We start from the raw sequence: 17,901 nt of genomic DNA on the forward strand, positions 1-17,901 counted from the left end.
GCTAAGACTAAAATCAATGGCAAGTGCTATGCATCGATGACTAGCAAAAACTGATGCTTCCAAACTTGGAATTCAGACCCTCTACTATTTATTTACAATCAAAGTGGTTTGAAAACTCATATTCAAATTTATTTGTTCGAGTGTTGAAGGTTCAGAAAAGCTTTATAGAAAAAATTAGCAGCCATTAATCAATCATTCTATATATAACTTCAAATGCCACACGTCAAAGATGATGAACATTTTCATTAAAGCAAAGCAGGGTAATGAAAATGATACTGTTAATTGAATACGATCACTGAACAAAAAAAAACAAACAACCACCTAGGCTTAAAATCAGTAAAGCCTCTGTCCCTGAAAACTGTTGCCTTACCACCAGCACAGAATGGAAACGAGCAAGAATTTTGCTATGAAAACAAAACTGTTTCTCTCAATTATACTACCATGCTAATCAGAAACATCAAGAAAAAAGCCCACTTACCTCATCATGCCAGTAATCATCCATCTGCTGAGGTCTACTCTTCCAATTAAATTAGAAAAATGTTTTGTCTACTGTAAGCAGTGTTACAATTTGCTATTTTACCTGCAGTCAGGTTGCCTGTAACAGAAGTGCTACCATGGTACTGAAATCATCTTACCCCTATTCCACCTCAGCAATAAAAATCATCTTTAGAAATATGGCAATTGCCTGTACAACTCTCTAGCTAGACATACACAACCTTTAAGGAAATCCCATGGAATCCATGATGACAACTAGAAAGTCAGGAGCTTACGTTTCAAAGCTTCAAAGTTGATTTTCTGAAAAACTCTTTTTTCCATTACACATTGAACTGAGGAAACTTTGCTAACCAACAGGGAAATATTCAGGAGTCTGATAGTCTTGATTAATTTTATCAAGAAATTTATAAATGATCAGTTTGGCTTGCAGCAAATCTTAGAGGAATTAGCTATATAAATGGGTTGGGCTTTTTTCTTTTTTTGTCAACTTACTTCTCAGAGTGTAGCAGACTTACTCCAATGAAATTAAATGTTTGCATAAATCAGCATATAAAGTTGATGACATTTAGTCACAATTAATTTCCTGCTCATCACATTCATTAATTAAGCTTTATGTTCCATCTATATAAAGACAAAAATCCTGGTATAGTAGATCCCAGTATCTCACTTCACAAACCAAAAAATAAATACTCCTGTTTTCTTTTCACATAAAAATGTGCAATCTCAATGCTGGGTGATAATTTGCCATGTAGTTATACAGTTATTCCTTCACAAAACATACAGGTGTCTTGTTACAAGCGTAGCCACAAAACACATCATTTTTAAGCCAGAATTCTACTTTATGGGGAATTTGGGGGAATGCAGAGGAGAGACAAGTGCGCAAGAGGTATTGCTGGCTGGTTGGCACCTGGAATTAAGATGAGGTTGCTCAGATAAAATTTGGGCTAAAGTAAGTTGAATAGGAAGTCTCTAATTGACTTCAAGTCTTTTACTGACTTCCAATGTTAATCTCTATTTTCAATATTTTATTCGATATTTTCCACTATCATTAACAACCTGAGTAGCTGAGGCAGAGATAAAGTACTTCCTCATGAAAGTATATAAAATCCCGAGCTACTTGACAAGGCCATTGAAGACTAGATTTGTTTCACAAATGAAAAGGCATCGTATTAACTGCAAAGTGCTAATCAACCAGCCTTGTCACAGACTCCAGTTGAGGAAGGGTTCCCTGTTCAGACCAGAAGTTGTCCAGCATTACAGCTTTTGTACATGCATCAGGAGTGAGCACAGAGGTCAAGCACTCTTTAAGGAGGATCACAACGGCATTTAGTCTATGCTAAGCCTGTAATTCAATACCAATAGTTTCTAATCAATACACTACTTCACAGCGGTAGCTGACAGAGCTAAACTGATAGGATCTGCTCAGCTAACATACATTTAAACCTAAATAGAAAAATTTCACTGGTGTTTATCTTCAACACTGAATGAAGACCCATGGACACAATGAACTGTAATATATAACCAGAGACAATGCAAAAGATTACAGAAGAAAAGCACCATTAATATATTGAAAGATGTAAATAAAATTAGCAATACCATGCAGATCTAAGTACAGGAGACCTGTATAATTAACCTAATTTCTCTTACAGGTAATCACAGCATTATCTTTTTTAAAATAAACCAGCTAGAACAGTTCAGTGATGTTACCTGCCCACATTAAGGGCCATCTGGTTTAGTAAATATGGTAGACACCTTATTTATTTCCTGCCTCAGAGTAAGTATAGCTGTGTGTCCAGACAGACTGAGAAGATGAGGACGACCTTGTTACACAGGATCCTATGAACCTAATTTGCAATGCAGGAAATGCTCTGTTTCCTTATTCACTGGGCTGCAAACCACTAAGAAATATTTGTTATTTACTAATGCCATCACAGTTTACTATGATACTATTACGGAAGTTTGAGGCCCTCAGAAAGGCTCTAAAGGAGACCATTAAGTCGCTTACTCCACTTCTGCTTTTCATTCCAAGTGCAAAATTGTAAAAGCAGCGGGGAAAAAAAACCAAAAAACCCCCACCCAAAGAAGTCCACACATGCATGACAAAAGCTATACTGTGTAATGGGTTTCATTTTTCATAAGTATGTTGCCAAGATGTTGGCAAAAGATGTCGGCCAAGATGAGTCAAAACATCTGAAGCACATTCAGCTATCCTGCCACTGAAGGATATTCTTGCCTTGTAGAAATTCTTTACATTATGAAGTGTATCAGCTTATGCATCCACTTAGGATATTAATGGTCTTGCAAAAACCTATACTGTTGCTGGTCTGCCCATTAACAATATCAGACCTTCCAGTATGCCTTTAAAACATAAAGTTGAAATAAAATTGAAAGAGATGCTATAGCATGACACAAAGCTCTCAAGAAGATGTTCTATGTGACTACATCAAAAGCTATTGTAATTTATACTGAGACTTGAACAAATAATGTGTCTCTCTTCTCTCCCGATTTAATACCCACGTTCCAATGAGCAGTGCTGACAGCATTTGGCAGAGCTGTTTCAGTGCTTTGACATGAAACCAAAAAGAAAAATCTCAAGCATGTCATTAACAGTTGAGATAGAATTCCAGTCCTTAAAGAATACAGAGATTTTAGGCTAAAAATTGTAAGATTAAAAAAGTTACTTCCACAAAAGTCTCTAAGCTTCAGGTCTGCACCTAAATAGTCTGACAGCTTTTTCTTTTTAATAAGTGAAGTTCCAACAGAGATTCCAGAGAATCATATCAGACTAGCTCCCTCCACATAGACACATTATATCTGAAGTAGAAGTTGCCTCTGTTCACTTGTCACTATGTAAAGAAACCCATTTAATTATTTTCTAAAAGCTATTTACAGGTACAGAAAATACTAAGTAAAGATTTGAGGCTAAAACTCAAGAATGAACTTCTCCTTGACAAAGTTCTCCCAAATATCCTAGAAGTCCACAGTTAATAATTCTGTTGGGACTATGTAATCTTAAACAAATAGCTTTCAGGTCTCAGTTAATTGTCAGGCATGCCACCATCTCTCAGTATCCAGAGTTCCTACAGAGTTTAACAAGTCTCCTAGCTGATTTTCAGAAGCTATTTTGAAACGGTTCTTTCCTGAAATTAGAAAGGAGAGTATACACCTATGCCATACACCACTCTAATCTGATGTAAGTCAGGTTTTTACTTGAACACTCTCGTCTACAATCTCATGTTGTTATAGTCAAGACAAGGAATCACCAAAGTTTATAAACTGTTGTCCACTTCAGTCTGTAGAGTCCCAGAGGGCCTGTTTATCTTCCCAGCACTACCTCTTCATAGATATTTCCTTTCGCCAGAAGAAGCTTCTGGGGACAGTTGTGACTTTTTGTTTACACCCCCTCTTCCCCTCCAAATTTCCTTTGAATTCCACTTAACACTTTACTTAATACACATTTTGCCAAGACCTCTTCCATTAATCAGCAATAAAGAAATTTATTCCCATCACCTAAGGTAGACAAGTAAGAAAGCAAAGGAGAACATAAAACATAGAAGCAAAAAAGGGAACAAAAAGAAATTCAAATCAATACTCAAGCACTATACCAGAGATGTTTTTAAAAAAAAGAGAGAAAAAAAAGTTATGAGCAGTGTAGCCAAGTAACACATAATCAAATAAATTCGCGTCTATTTTCTCCTTACTACTACACTGATCACCATTTAACCAAGATTAAAAAAAACAAGTTCTCTGTAAGATTCTATGTGAAGGGAAAGTTAAGACATCAACCGTTCACAAAAGGATCTCTGATTTTAGATGATCACAAAATTTAAGATCTCTATGACTAAAAAAATCACCACCTGTGCAGGAGCACATTATGACAACCTCATCAACTGAAAATGAGGAGACATTTATGTCATGACTACACGTAGCCTCTGAACTGTAACAGCTTCTTCAGGCTAGAATGAGAAAACAGACCTTTAAAGCTTATATAATTTTGAAAAAGAGCGTATTCGCACCATCATACCTATTTCCACATAGCGGTTTGGAAGGTCACGCATTTCACTGGCATGCCGTTCTTTCACTGAGCAAATCTAGGAAACAGAGATCTGAATCATTATGATGAACAAACTGTAATTCCTAAAATGATACTAACTTTTCCCAGAAACTCCTTATCTTATTGAGACATTGTCGGACATGCATTTCTGTATTTTGAAAAACACAGGCTATAAAACAGTGAAAACCAGACAGGAAAGTTGTAGCTGTAGTCCACAGCCATACAAATACACTGGGAAAGGAGAAAGAAGATGGACCACATGAGACAAATCTGAAAACATCTGCCCATTACAATTTCTTTAGAGTAGCATATATGTGAGTTTGGTTTTGGCATCTTCTCACACTTTGCATCTCCTTACCTTACAATTTCAGTAAGAATATGCTATTACAACTCGCAACAACAGGAAGAAAGTATGTACGTGTAAAGAAATGCAAATACCCAAATGTTGTGAAGCAAGCACAATACAAGTGGGAAGACAGGTGGCAAACTTAGGACAAACCTCCTCATTTGTAAAACTCTAAGTTTAACGCTCCAAAAGCTTTTTACGCTTCACTCACCTCACTTCACCCTCCCTTTCCATCTACTTCTACAGAGCACTTTTAATTTCCCACTGTGCAGTGATGTAGCAGTCTGTGGTAAGAAAACAGCTAACAGGCTTGTAACAAACTCATGTCAGGTGCTGGTCTGAGCAACTCACAGTCAGTCTGCAGCACACAAGCTCAAAATGCCAGTTCCCTGCTGAAAGCAGAACAAAACCCCAAGCTGCCTGTCCTCCTACCCCACCTCTTTTTATCCCCATGGTTGACTGAAATCACGCAGCTGCTTTAGCAGTCACAACCTCCTCAGCCCCCAAAACAACCTCCTCCAAAAATACCTCATGGTAAGTTGGTCTTCCTTAATGCTAATCAAAAGAAATGAATTCAACAGCCCACTAAAAGCTTTCAAAAGAGGTAATCTCTCCAAGGCACAGAGGAGAAAAGTGTCCCTGAGGATTACGTTCGCTGCGTGCTCACACACAGAGATCTGTCTGACTGCTGGGTGTCTATCACAGCTCCTCCTCATGAGGGTCAGTCCAATGACATTTCTATGGCAGCAGGAGTTCTGCACACTGTAGTCAAAGCAAATTCTATTTTTTTCGATTGTCTTTGCTTTTCAGAAATAATCCTCTGTTTGTCTGTGATAACAGCAAGCATTTATTACAAAGACAGGTAATTGCACCTTTACTGAATTTCCCCAGCCAATAATCAGTGTTAAATTATCCTTCCAGCAAAGGCTGCAGGGATACATATCTGGGCGAAGGCTTATGTCATCTCGAGGCACATTGGTAATTCTTTGCTTGGAGATCATGTCAAGTATCTTCACGCCCTGAAAGTTTAAATACAAGAGAACATTATACAGTATGACTGTATTGGGTTTGCACAGCAAGGTTTTGGTAGCAGGGAGGGCTACAAGGGTGGCTTCTGTGAGAAGCTGCTAGAAGCTTCCCGCATGTCTGATGGAGCCAGCTGGCATTGGCTCTAAGACGGACCCGCCACTGACCAAGATCAAGTCTGTCAGCAATGCTGGTAGCACCTCTGAGAGAACATATTTTAGAAGGGGGAGGGAAAAAAGAAAAAGGCAACAGAAACTGCAGCTGAAGAGAGGAGTGAGAATATGGAAGAGCAACAGCTCTGCAGACACCAAGGTCAGTGCAGAAGGAGGGGCAGGAGGTGCTCCAGGCACCAGAGCAGAGATTCCCCTGCAGCCCATGGGGAAGACCATGGTGAGGCTGGTTATGCCCCTGCAGCCCATGCAGCCCCACAGTGGAGCAGATCTCCACCTGCAGCCCACATGAAAGCAAGTGGGTGCCCAAAGGAGGCCGCGACCCCATGGGAAGCCCACACTGGAGCAGGTTCCTGGCAGGACCTGTGGAGAGAGGAGCCCAGGCTGGAGCAGGTTTGCTGGCAGGACTTGTGACCCCGTGGGGGACCCAGGCTGGAGCAGTCTGTTCCTGAAGGACGGCACTCCATGGAAGGGACGCATGCTGGAGCAGTTTGTGATGAACTGCAGCCTGTGGGAAGGACTCACGTTCGAGAAATTAATGGAGGACTGTCTCCCATGGAAGGGACCCCACACTGGATGAAGGGAAGAGAGTGAGGAGTCCTCCCCTTGAGGAGGAAGGGGTAGCAAAGACAACGTGTCATGAACTGACCACAACCCCCATTCCCCGTTCCCCTGCGCTGCTGGGCGCAAGGAGGTAAAGAAAATCCTGAGTAAATTTGAGCCCAGGAAGAAGGGAGAGGTAAGGGAGAAGATGTTTTAAGATTTAGTTTTTATTTCTCATTATCCTACTTTGATTTTGACTGGCAATAAATTAAACTAATTGTCCTCAAGTCAAGTCTGTTTTGCCCGTGACAGTAACTGGTGAGTGATCTCTCCCTGTCCTTATCTCGACTCAAGAACCTTTTGTTAGTTTTTCTCTCCCCTGTCCAACTGAGGAGGGGAGTAACAGAGCAGCTTTGGTGGGCACCTGGCATCCAGCCAGGGTCAACCCACCACAATGACAAACTCCTACTCACCACATCACATATTATTTTGTACGCTAAGGCAGTCATAGCAGTTTATGGCATAAGTTTCAGGGTAGGGCTGAGCGTGCCAACAGAAAAAGTTGTTGATACAATGACCCATCTAACCCAGGAGGTGACAGAAGGAACGAAGGGATTACAAGTCAGATAGTTTAAATTCACATGCCAAATGAAAAGATATAGTAAGTGAATGAGTGACAGATTAGCAATTCCTGTCATGAACCAGTTCAGCTTGTTCAGCTGGTGCTACTACTGGAGAAATGAAAAATTCTCATTATCCTACTTTGATTTTGACTGGCAATAAATTAAACTAATTGTCCTCAAGTCAAGTCTGTTTTGCCCGTGACAGTAACTGGTGAGTGATCTCTCCCTGTCCTTATCTCGACTCAAGAACCTTTTGTTAATTTTTCTCTCCCCTGTCCAACTGAGGAGGGGAGTAACAGAGCAGCTTTGGTGGGCACCTGGCATCCAGCCAGGGTCAACCCACCACAATGACAAACTCCTACTCACCACATCACATATTATTTTGTACGCTAAGGCAGTCATAGCAGTTTATGGCATAAGTTTCAGGGTAGGGCTGAGCGTGCCAACAGAAAAAGTTGTTGATACAATGACCCATCTAACCCAGGAGGTGACAGAAGGAACGAAGGGATTACAAGTCAGATAGTTTAAATTCACATGCCAAATGAAAAGATATAGTAAGTGAATGAGTGACAGATTAGCAATTCCTGTCATGAACCAGTTCAGCTTGTTCAGCTGGTGCTACTACTGGAGAAATGAAAAAATCCCAGCTCTTCCACAACAGCCCCTGTAGGGAAGCAGAAATCTTCACTTTGGAAAAAGAAAAGATGTGAAGCAACAGCTCATTAAGATAAATGAGGCCAATCTGTACTTCTCCAGAAATGCATTTCTACGCATACATTAAAACAGAAAAGCAAGCCTATTTAAACGATGCTTTGGTTTGTGTGCTGAGATTTTTCACTGTCTCTTCAGGAAAGCTCCTAAACTAAACGGAACGAGAAGTTTAAAGAAAGAAAGATTAAAGTCATTTGGGGGACTGGGGGGGGAGACAGCCATTAATCATTTTTCCATGCCATTTAGAAAAGGTGAGGTATAACTTTTCTAATAGCAAAATGGAGATTAATTTCATGTTAAGTAATGACTTTTTCTTAGTGATTTAAAAACAAAAGTCCCCAAAATAAAACAAGAAGATTTTAGTAGGTATTTCCTTTAAGCTCAGTGAGCAAAAAACCCAACTCCCATGATCACAGAAAAAGGGATGGAAAGGACCTTCACAGGTCAGTGTCCAGGATGCCATTCCATGTTAGGATTTTTCTAGTGACAAAACTGATTTACAAGATTCCCCTGCCTGTTTCTGCTCCCCTCTCATGAGTTTGTCCCCAACTGTACAGATTCAACTGTTTGTAAGTCATAGAGTCTAATCCTGGGGGTCACGGTCTAAGCCAGGTTTTGCCTTCCCCCCCATCCCTCCTTTTTTTTTTCTTTTTTATTTCTTTTTTTAAAAACAGAAGGAGCAGTAAGTGGTATGTAGGTGGGCTGGTTTGTTTTGGTTTTTTTGTTTTGTTTTTTCCCCAGTGATCTTTGTCACTGAAGAACAGTATGGAACACATTCCTATTGGCATCTCTTAGGTTAACAGCCATCAAGGTTTCAGAAAAAAACCCAGCTTACAGCGTCTGCAACATACAGAGCCCAGGTCTCCGGGTAACAAACAAGGAGCTTATGCTTTGTGTTTTCTATGCTCATCTGATAAAATTTGCAATCTTGCTTGAACTGCATTTTAATGAAGTTGTCTTTATTAATCTTACCACTTGGTCTTCAAGGATATTTTTCAGATAAAAGTGACCCATATCACACCACCTGTTTCTCTACAAGGCAGCAAATCCTATATGGGATAGACTAGCTTATGTTTAAAGTGCCTTTCCAATCCATAGCAGAGGAACCTCTATAGTTAAAAGTATGCTATTTGCCTCATGAACCAAACGGACTTTCAGAGTCAACTTCCTATCATGAAGGAGTCTAAAACCTCTTCAAATGGGAGTTAAGCAGCCTAATTCCTCTAAAGATTTGGTCCTCAGGTGCCTCTGTAAAACTTACACTCTTGGCCATGGAGAAGGAGAAGAGGGCACAGCAGCAAACATGGATTGACAAGCAGAATTAGACCATGCCTAAATAACCTGGAGCCCATCTCAGAATATCCAATGTGTAACAAACTCACATACAGTGTACAAAAAAAAAAAAGGCATAAGAAAATAAAAACTAGGTAGCCATGCACAGTAAGAAGAAAGGCTATAAAAGATTTTCTCTGATTTCAAAAGAAAAAGTGGAACACAAAACCTTGCTAGAGGATGGAGAAATTTTTAAAAAGGTAAAGGGGGAAAGGAAAGGCCAATAACCAAATATATTAATCTTTTGGAGGGCAAGTGTTATTTCATTTTTCATTGAAAGATAGGCCCTGACCATGGCTTTTTGTCTCTGACAGATGGCTCTCAACATTTTATTAGTATTCTGTGTTATGATGTGGCACATCATCTCTAGGGATAGCTCTCCTCAACTGTCCTATCTATTCCCAGCAGATTCACCTAGAATATATATTTTAATTAAAACCTTCAAAAGAGCTAATGTTATGACAACCAAGCACTCACTGAAGTTTCAATACTAATGCAGTTATTAAAGGGGAGCAAATAAACAAAAACCCACCTCCAACAATTTTGTATCAAACTGGTTTTGAAAGGAATAGAAGAACAATGACTTTAAAATATTTTAATAAATGCTTCCTTTCAGAAGGGAAAAACAGTAAAAGGAGAAAAGCTAGTGTTTCAGAAGTACTTTCACCACATTTTAAAATAAGACTTTGGAATTTAGACATGATACACACTTAAAAACATATCCCTCACTGCTGAGCTTTAAAACACAGACCTTGACCCATCGATTAGATATACAGTGATAGGTGAAATACAACACTCAGCATGAAAGCAATGGTTGCCTTTAAAATATGAATTACACTTAGAGCAAAAAGGGCCTATTTTCTCCCAAGTCTAACCTTTTCCAGTGGCCTACCAAAGACATTATTACTGTAATTTTTTATAATTTACAACATTAGAAGTGCATATGATAATGTCACTTCAATACAAATTACAAAATCCAGACACGTTTGGGGTGGTGGGAGGTAGTGATGTTCTGTTTTTCATATAAAGAGGAGTTATATTGGCATTCATTTCTTAGACAGTTTCCTTCAATAAATTGCACTGGTCAGAACTCTGCTATACAACAGTGTACAGTAGTGACCACTCCTAACAGTAGGGTGCAGAGATACTTTTCTTGATTTTTTCAGAATTGGCAATCATATAGCGAACACTGACTAGCCAGCATGAAACGCCAGAAGAAATGTCTCTGAAGAAATGGGATCTAAACCACTATCCTTCAATGCCTTTTATACTCAATTCTTCAAATGTACCACCTTTCAATGGAATATTTTGGCAATTAACATTGAAACATTTCAAATATCAGGGTAATGCAGCAGTATTTTTGTTCATTTAACAGAGGTGACAAATACTTACCATGTTATTGGCCCAAGCAATTAAGTGCCCTCTCCATTTTACATTTCTTATATTTCCTTCCCCTTCATGTAAAACCGAAGGCTTCCATCTATTCATCCAGCCTCTCTCATATAACAGCAGCTATGAAGAAGTGCAACAAGAAATATTTCTGTGACACAGTGCCGTTTGTAAACATGGGAGGTATTTTTTTGCTTCATTTTCCCTTACTCTGCTTGGATTCAAGGGCAACGAAAAATACACACTTGTCACAAAACAAAAGCAAATGCAGTAAAATATTTTCATATAGTACATATACATTGAGAATATTGTATACTACAGAATTCAAATTACTTTAATAATAATATTAATAAGCAGGCCTTCGATAAGTTTCTTCAGAGAACGGTAAATAAAATTATTTCCAATTTAAGAATAAAGAAATGAAGGCATTTGAGAACCTAAACCTATAGCACTAGTGACAACACTTCAGAAAGCTGGTAAAGAAACCAGGCCACCTCACACCTATCCACTGATCTGGCGACAGGCTCCTTCTTCCCTCCAAAAAACAGGAGATAGGAAAAATATCTCATATGCCTGGTGTAGTCAAAAGAAAATTATCGGAGACCCCTAGGTCTTTGGCTTTTTGCTTGGCCCCACATGGAACTACACGGCCTTCAAGAGGGCTCTAGAGATGCTGTGTGTTAGCCCCACACATGCAAACTGCACTGTACAACAAGTGCAATTGATCATAAAAGTTCTGTGATGGGCAGTCCCCGGCTCCGCAACTAAGGAAGATATTTTAGAATATCTAAATGCGTAAGAGACATTACCAAATGCTTTGAAGCAGCAAAGAAAAACCCAGCTACATGACAGTCCAGCTCTTTTAGCGGTTCCCATAAGGTTTCGGGAAGTTATTTAATAGGATTATAACATGGAATCAACTTTGACCGATGCAAAGTGCAGCGCTTGGAGGGATACAGAAGTAAGCAGCTGCAGCATCGATGAAGATCATAGTCTAAGATACCAGTCCTGCCAACTTTTGCATGAGTACATCCAGACATAGCCAGACGCACAACCTGAACTCGAGCTCACATGAGTGCACAACGACCATTAAGAAGTATAACATTGCTACCTGCAAGGACTTTTACCATACTAAAACCTAAATGGAGTACCTGTGCTGCTAGCATCTCCGATCTAAGATCCAGCTTGTACATGTTTTTTCATGCAAGGCTTCCCCCACCCCCACATGTCAAATGACAAGAGACTAATTGTTTAAAATAACATCCTTTAACGAAATAAAGGATTTTTAACTGACTGCCTTATTACACATTACACGAAAATACGCAGACTGCCTCTCTCTCCGAAAGCCACAAGATGGCACCAGAAGACAAGTATTTTCTCCAGAAGTTTAACGCAGTCACCACCTCGGACGGTTTACCAGAAACTTTTGACCACCTTTCAGACAGTCTAGGGTTTTTTTTCCACGTATGAAAAGGCTATTCAACAAATCTCTTGTGAAATAGGCTGTTTTATAGCGACCAAGGCAAGGCATTAAAATCAGAGGCAACATCTATGCTCATAAGGCAGTGCCCTACAGAGGAATTTCCATTAGCAGGCTGGTAGGTGGGTGTGAAACGCAGGAGCAGTCCTCAGCCCAAACTAATTAGCTCCACTCAGAAGCTGAGGATGACATTGAAAACTAAGTGCTGTGTTGCTCCGGAGTTGAAAATTACTTTTTTCCTAGTTCACAAACTCCTAAGGAGAGGCTTGACAGAAAAAGAACTGTCAATCGGATGCTTTTTTTCCATGCAATCCAATAAAGACAGCAGCAAATACATATTTTCATCTGGACTTACTGGACAAGGCTGCGAAAACTGATGTGGATGATGTGAAATGTTAAAACTGGCTGATGTCAACTATATTAAATGAACGTCCAATCTTTTCTGCTCATGACTGAATCGTGATTTAAGTTTGTTTATTACACACAAAATCCAGAGTGAGCTTGGAATGACACTTTGCAGCTATTTCGTTACTGTTCACGGTTCGTGAACATCATGCTTTTTCATGATACTCTACCTGAGTAAGAAACTGCAAAAAAAATAAATGACCTGAGAAAGAACTGGTGAGGAGAAATGAAAATAAAAAAATAAAAAAAATCCTGCTTCAGTCTATGCTCAACTCTAAGCACATGCTTAATTAAATTCTCAGACCAAGGCAGTAGAAGACAACAGTCTGATATTGCCTGTAATAAAGATGGAAAGTGAATCTGAACCACTGCAGCACCCAGAACTCCCTGTTTCGTATCAGCAAGTGCAACAGATCCAACACTGAAGCCAAAGGACACTCAACACTGTGGCTTCAAAAAAAAATTAATCTCAAAACATGCTTTACTGATTTAACTGCAGTGCAATTATCTGCATTTTATTGAAATACATAATGCGATTTATTTATTATTCCTTACATAACAACACCTGGAAACTGTTACTGAACGAAGAACTTCGCTATGTGTTTTGGAACTGCTATCCACTGAATGCATCTCTCAAAATAAGCAGCCTAATTTATTTCTTAGTCTTCCTTTCTGTCTTCATATTGAAATGTTTATCAAATCAGAAAGCCATTTAAAACTTCGAAAAGCTAGACACGTAACAAAAATCCACCATTTCTGGAGGGGTTCCTCCTATCACCTCCCTGTCTTTTTGGTAGGGGGAAAAATATTTTAGGGCTTTACTTCCCACAAATCCCGTATTTTGGCAGTCAGCATTCACAGTACTTGTATTTCAACAGCAGCCACAAAAATCACTGTCTTGCATTCTCTGCAATACAGTTTATATTTTCTCCTTTTTGATTTGCTCTGGTAAATCTTTCTAGTCCTTTGTCTAGTCCTGCTACAGTAGCACTTAGAAAACGCTTCCAGAATCTCCTGCATGTACCACAACACGGTAATACAGCTAAAATAAAATAAAGTTTGACTTCAAGGGTCCCCACCCACACTTCTTCATAGTACATTGCAATCTTCTAATGGTTCACTACTAATTATTTCGTGAGTTGTCTTAACTGCTTATGCTTGTCCACTGGACCATTAAGAAAAAAGTCACACTGAAAGGCACGAGACAAGAGGACAGTGCAGGACACTTTTTGGTTTTATAAACAAGTTGATATAATTCTCTTGGATTACTGAATACATCTCTCTCTATCTTCCACTACCAGGAGATTAACCTCCTCCAAAACTCTATTTTAGAGTGCATTCACTAAAAAGAATAGACTAGTGCTTGGATTTAATGGAGCCTATAATGCAATTAGCATTAACACTAATTACATGTAATCCGAGTCTTTAAACTATCTACAGGAATTTTCAATCCTCTGAACAAGAGGGCAACGATTGCAGCTTTGGTAGTATCAATACGGTGAAGTAATTCAATTCCATTTCATCCCACTACCAAATACCACCTTCAAAACACTGAAATAAAAGGTGTCTATTCTCAGACAGTGAAAAGTTTCAAAGGAAACACACTTTACTGATGCATTACGCACAGCAGCATCACTTTTTTTCAACATAGCACATTATTTGTAGAGGTCTGGAGGAGTTTTACAGAGGAAAAAGGCTGAGACTTCAGTTTCGAACTGAAGAGTCACCCTTCCCTACTGCAGCACTGTTGGATTAGTTTTTCTTTCACAAAATAAAAATTAAGAAAAAACTCACCCTGTTCTCCTTGGCCTGTTCTTTTTTTGCCTGAGTGTAAAGATGTGCCTACCTGTGGCATTTGTTCTGGTCTTTGGCACCTGTGTCACCAACTCTCCCTTCAGCCAGGCAAGATCACAAAAACCTAACCTTACTGCCATGGTTACAAGTGATCACTATAGATATTTATTGTTTTTGGCATAAAACCAACATTTACAGTCACAGCCAAGATTAACAGATATTCGAGAGTAACACAAAACAGCATGCCACATGAAGAGTTACTGTTTAATCGTACATCCCTAGGAAAATATATAGCAACAATAAAAAATTATCACTTCTGTTTGGAACAGCAATGGACTGGATGAGCTCAAACAAGACAGAGAATAAATATAAGCCTCAAGTTTTCAGCTGAAGATGAGTTTTCAAAATATCGGTACAAACTGCTGTTGTCTTAGGAGCTGGGGTGTGGATGGAGGGGAGGGCTGGAGGTGCAATCAAGGGAAATCAAGCAAAGGAGGCAGTGGTAGACAACAGCATTGGGAGGTAAGTGATGGCAGCAGTGAGATAGGAAACAGGAGCTGCTGCTGTAGTTCGTGGACAGGGAAGCTAGAAATTTTGAGATGTTTAATACAAACAAATGCCATAGGACATTTATTAGTCTGTAATTTTAATAACTCAACTGCTAGATTCCAGCTGTTGCCTATTCACAAAGAACTACAGAATTAACACCTTTGGAAAGCAAGTCCTGCAGCCTGGCAGGCAGAGACACAAGCTCTCACACATTTTATGTGTTTAGATCCTCTTTGCTTGCCACCCCAGGCAATGAAAAAGGTTTTCTACACAGACATTTGCAAAACGTAGATCTACAGATTACATGCACACAGGACTATGATCCATCCTCTCTTTACACAAACCAAATTTGCTTGTTACAGCACAAAGACAATATTTTGGTTTTTGCCATAGAGAACAAATGCACGTCCAAATAATAAAGAAGAAATGTAAGCCAAATAATCTGCTTATTAAGCAAACAGCACACCACTACATATGAAAGTCTCATCTGCTCAATAATATGGGATACATCAGGGCATTATACATCACAGCAAGCAAATCGCAGACCTGTATTCTTGTGGCATGCTTGCTGCTACAGTTTCTTTCCTGCTTACGGTAAATTATCCAATGCACGGATAAAAATTGCCATAGTATTTACTCTTTCTTCACTTAAACCAGGCCTTTGAGTATTTACTGACTGACATTTTATAGCTTACAAAGCAATCTGCCTTTGTCTGGTACTCTTCTACCCAACATAATGCCAAACAGCTGACTATCTGCTTTCTAAAAATGGACTGTGCTGCAAACAGCATCCTGACAATTTAATAATTTGTCAAAAGATCCAACCAGTTATTATGAAGTACGTATCATAGGGTTCAGAGGTAAAGGTCATCTACTTACAAAGCAAAGTGCAGCTGCTGACACTAAAAAGCAGACAATTAAAATAAAGAAAAAAATCTGAGACATTCCCTGGCAGACTTGACTTTAACATACAAATTCCACTACCCATAACAGCAGTGGCAGATCCCCAAGAATGCTATTTCTCTTCCCGCTTGTGCACTGTTTGCAATCGCTATCCTGTCTCTGCATATGACATTGTTCCACCTGGAGTGGAAAGGAATTTACATCAGCTTGTTTCACAACTCAGGCAGGAGACATCACAGGTCCAGACGAGGATTCTAGTGCTGAAGTAGTATTTTAGATTTTTTTTTTTTTTAAACAATCAGAAATTTGCCTCAGGTAACACAAAGTTCTCTCTGCTTTTATAACAAAGACAGCCTAATGTTTAAGCATTGGCATCGATATGCTCAGATACTAATTCACAGAATCATTAAGGTTGGAAAGGACCTTCAAGACCAAGTCTAACCGTTAACCCAACATCACCATGCCCACTAAACCATGTGCCGAAGCGCCACATCCGCGTATTTTTTTGAACACTTCCACAGATAGTGACTCCACCACCTCCCTGGGCAGCCTGTTCCAATGCCTGACCACTCTCTCGGTGAAGAAATTTTTCCTAGTATCTAATCTAAACCTCCCCTGGTGCAACTTGAGGCCATTTCCTCTTGTCCTATCACTAGTTACTTGGGAGAAGAGGCCAACACCCACGTCGCCACAACCCCCTTTCAGGTAGTTGTAGAGAGCGATAAGGTCTCCCCTCAGCCTCCTTTTCTCCAGACTGAACAACCCCAGTTCCCTCAGCTGCTCCTTATAAAACCTGTGCTCCAGACCCCTCACCAGCTTCATTGCCCTTCTCTGGACACACTCCAGCACCTCAGCATCCTTCTTGCAGTGAGGGGCCCAAAACTGAACACAGGATTCAAGGTGTGGCCTCACCAGTGCCGAGTACAGGGGCACGATCACTTCCCTACTCCTGCTGGCCACACTATTTCTGATACAGGCCAGGATGCTGTTGGCCTTCTTGGCCACCTGGGCACACTGCCGGCTCATATTCAGCCAGCTGTCAACTAGCACGCCCAGGTCCTTTTCTGCTGGGCTGCTCTCCAGCCACTCCTCCCCAAGCCTGTAGCGTTGCATGGGGTTGTTGTGACCCAAGCACAGTCCCGAATTCTGGGAGGATAAACAGGACAAACATGTTCAGATCCATCTGCATTTGAAAACCTGTTGTTACAGTGTATCTTCTCAAGCAAAAGAAATATAGACTGCATTAAAGGTATCTTTTTACATCTATGTCCACTATATATATAAATATATTATGTAGCTATATACACAGATAGATATAAAGATGTGACTGCTGACGTCACAGTGTAAATTTTCAGTTTTATCTTGACTCCCTAGCCCTTAAAATGTTTCAGATTGGATACCCAAATCAACACTTATACAAAATGCATGTCCTAGGCAAATGAGGAGGCCCAATCCTTCAAGATACTGAATAACCTACTCCCATACTGGCTTCAGAATTCATTTGCTTAATTGTGCTGGGTAACCATTACCATGCTAGGTAGAGAGCTCCCAAAAAATCCTCTTAATTACTACACATACAGCAAAGTGACTCAATCACTCCAGAGGATTCACTCTCCTATGAATTTCACTATTAATACCTTTGTGTCTGGTTATTGATGTTAATCAAAACATGAAATTGGGGGTCTCATCAATGCCTCTGCCAAGAAGAAACCTCAAGTTGTCCTGCTCTCATAAGTTATCTTGACATAAGATGCAGTAGCTGATACCTTTACTTCAGAAATGAAATATCCTTCAGTCTTCTCTCTTTGTTAGTTCTGCCTCTTTAACCCTCTGGATATAACGGATACTTAGACTTTGCAATAACGTTCATTTAGTTCATGTGTTGGGAAAGACCAGTACTGTAACAGTTAAACAAAGAACACCTTGTTTTCAGCTTTACCAGCCTCATTTAGTTGGCTTTTACCCTGTTATTTTTTAAGATTAGACCCTTTTTTAAAAGGTAGAAGGTTATGGCCTTCAATAGCACAGTATTTGTTTTTTCCCTTGCTTTGAAGCTCTGTTGTCTGCTCCAGACAGGAATG

The 17,901-nt window shown here is 39.7% G+C and overlaps 1 protein-coding gene across 1 annotated transcript in view; it reads right to left on the bottom strand.

The window, feature by feature from the left end:
• The window catches only part of VPS41 (vacuolar protein sorting 41 homolog (S. cerevisiae)), a gene marked incomplete at its 3' end in the record, with an annotated part of 95,024 nt that overhangs the window by 30,338 nt on the left and 46,785 nt on the right, over positions 1–17,901 (bottom strand). Inside the window, exons 7-9 of the mRNA XM_010292089.1 lie at positions 10,693–10,812; positions 5,768–5,914; positions 4,520–4,586 (exon numbers count right to left, since the gene is read on the bottom strand). Of these exons, the coding sequence (XP_010290391.1) occupies positions 4,520–4,586; positions 5,768–5,914; positions 10,693–10,812 (334 nt within the window). The remainder of the gene's footprint in view (positions 1–4,519; positions 4,587–5,767; positions 5,915–10,692; positions 10,813–17,901) is intronic.

The sequence above is a fragment of the Phaethon lepturus genome, unplaced genomic scaffold (genome assembly GCF_000687285.1).
Source record: "Phaethon lepturus isolate BGI_N335 unplaced genomic scaffold, ASM68728v1 scaffold13710, whole genome shotgun sequence".
Taxonomy (NCBI): domain Eukaryota; kingdom Metazoa; phylum Chordata; class Aves; order Phaethontiformes; family Phaethontidae; genus Phaethon; species Phaethon lepturus.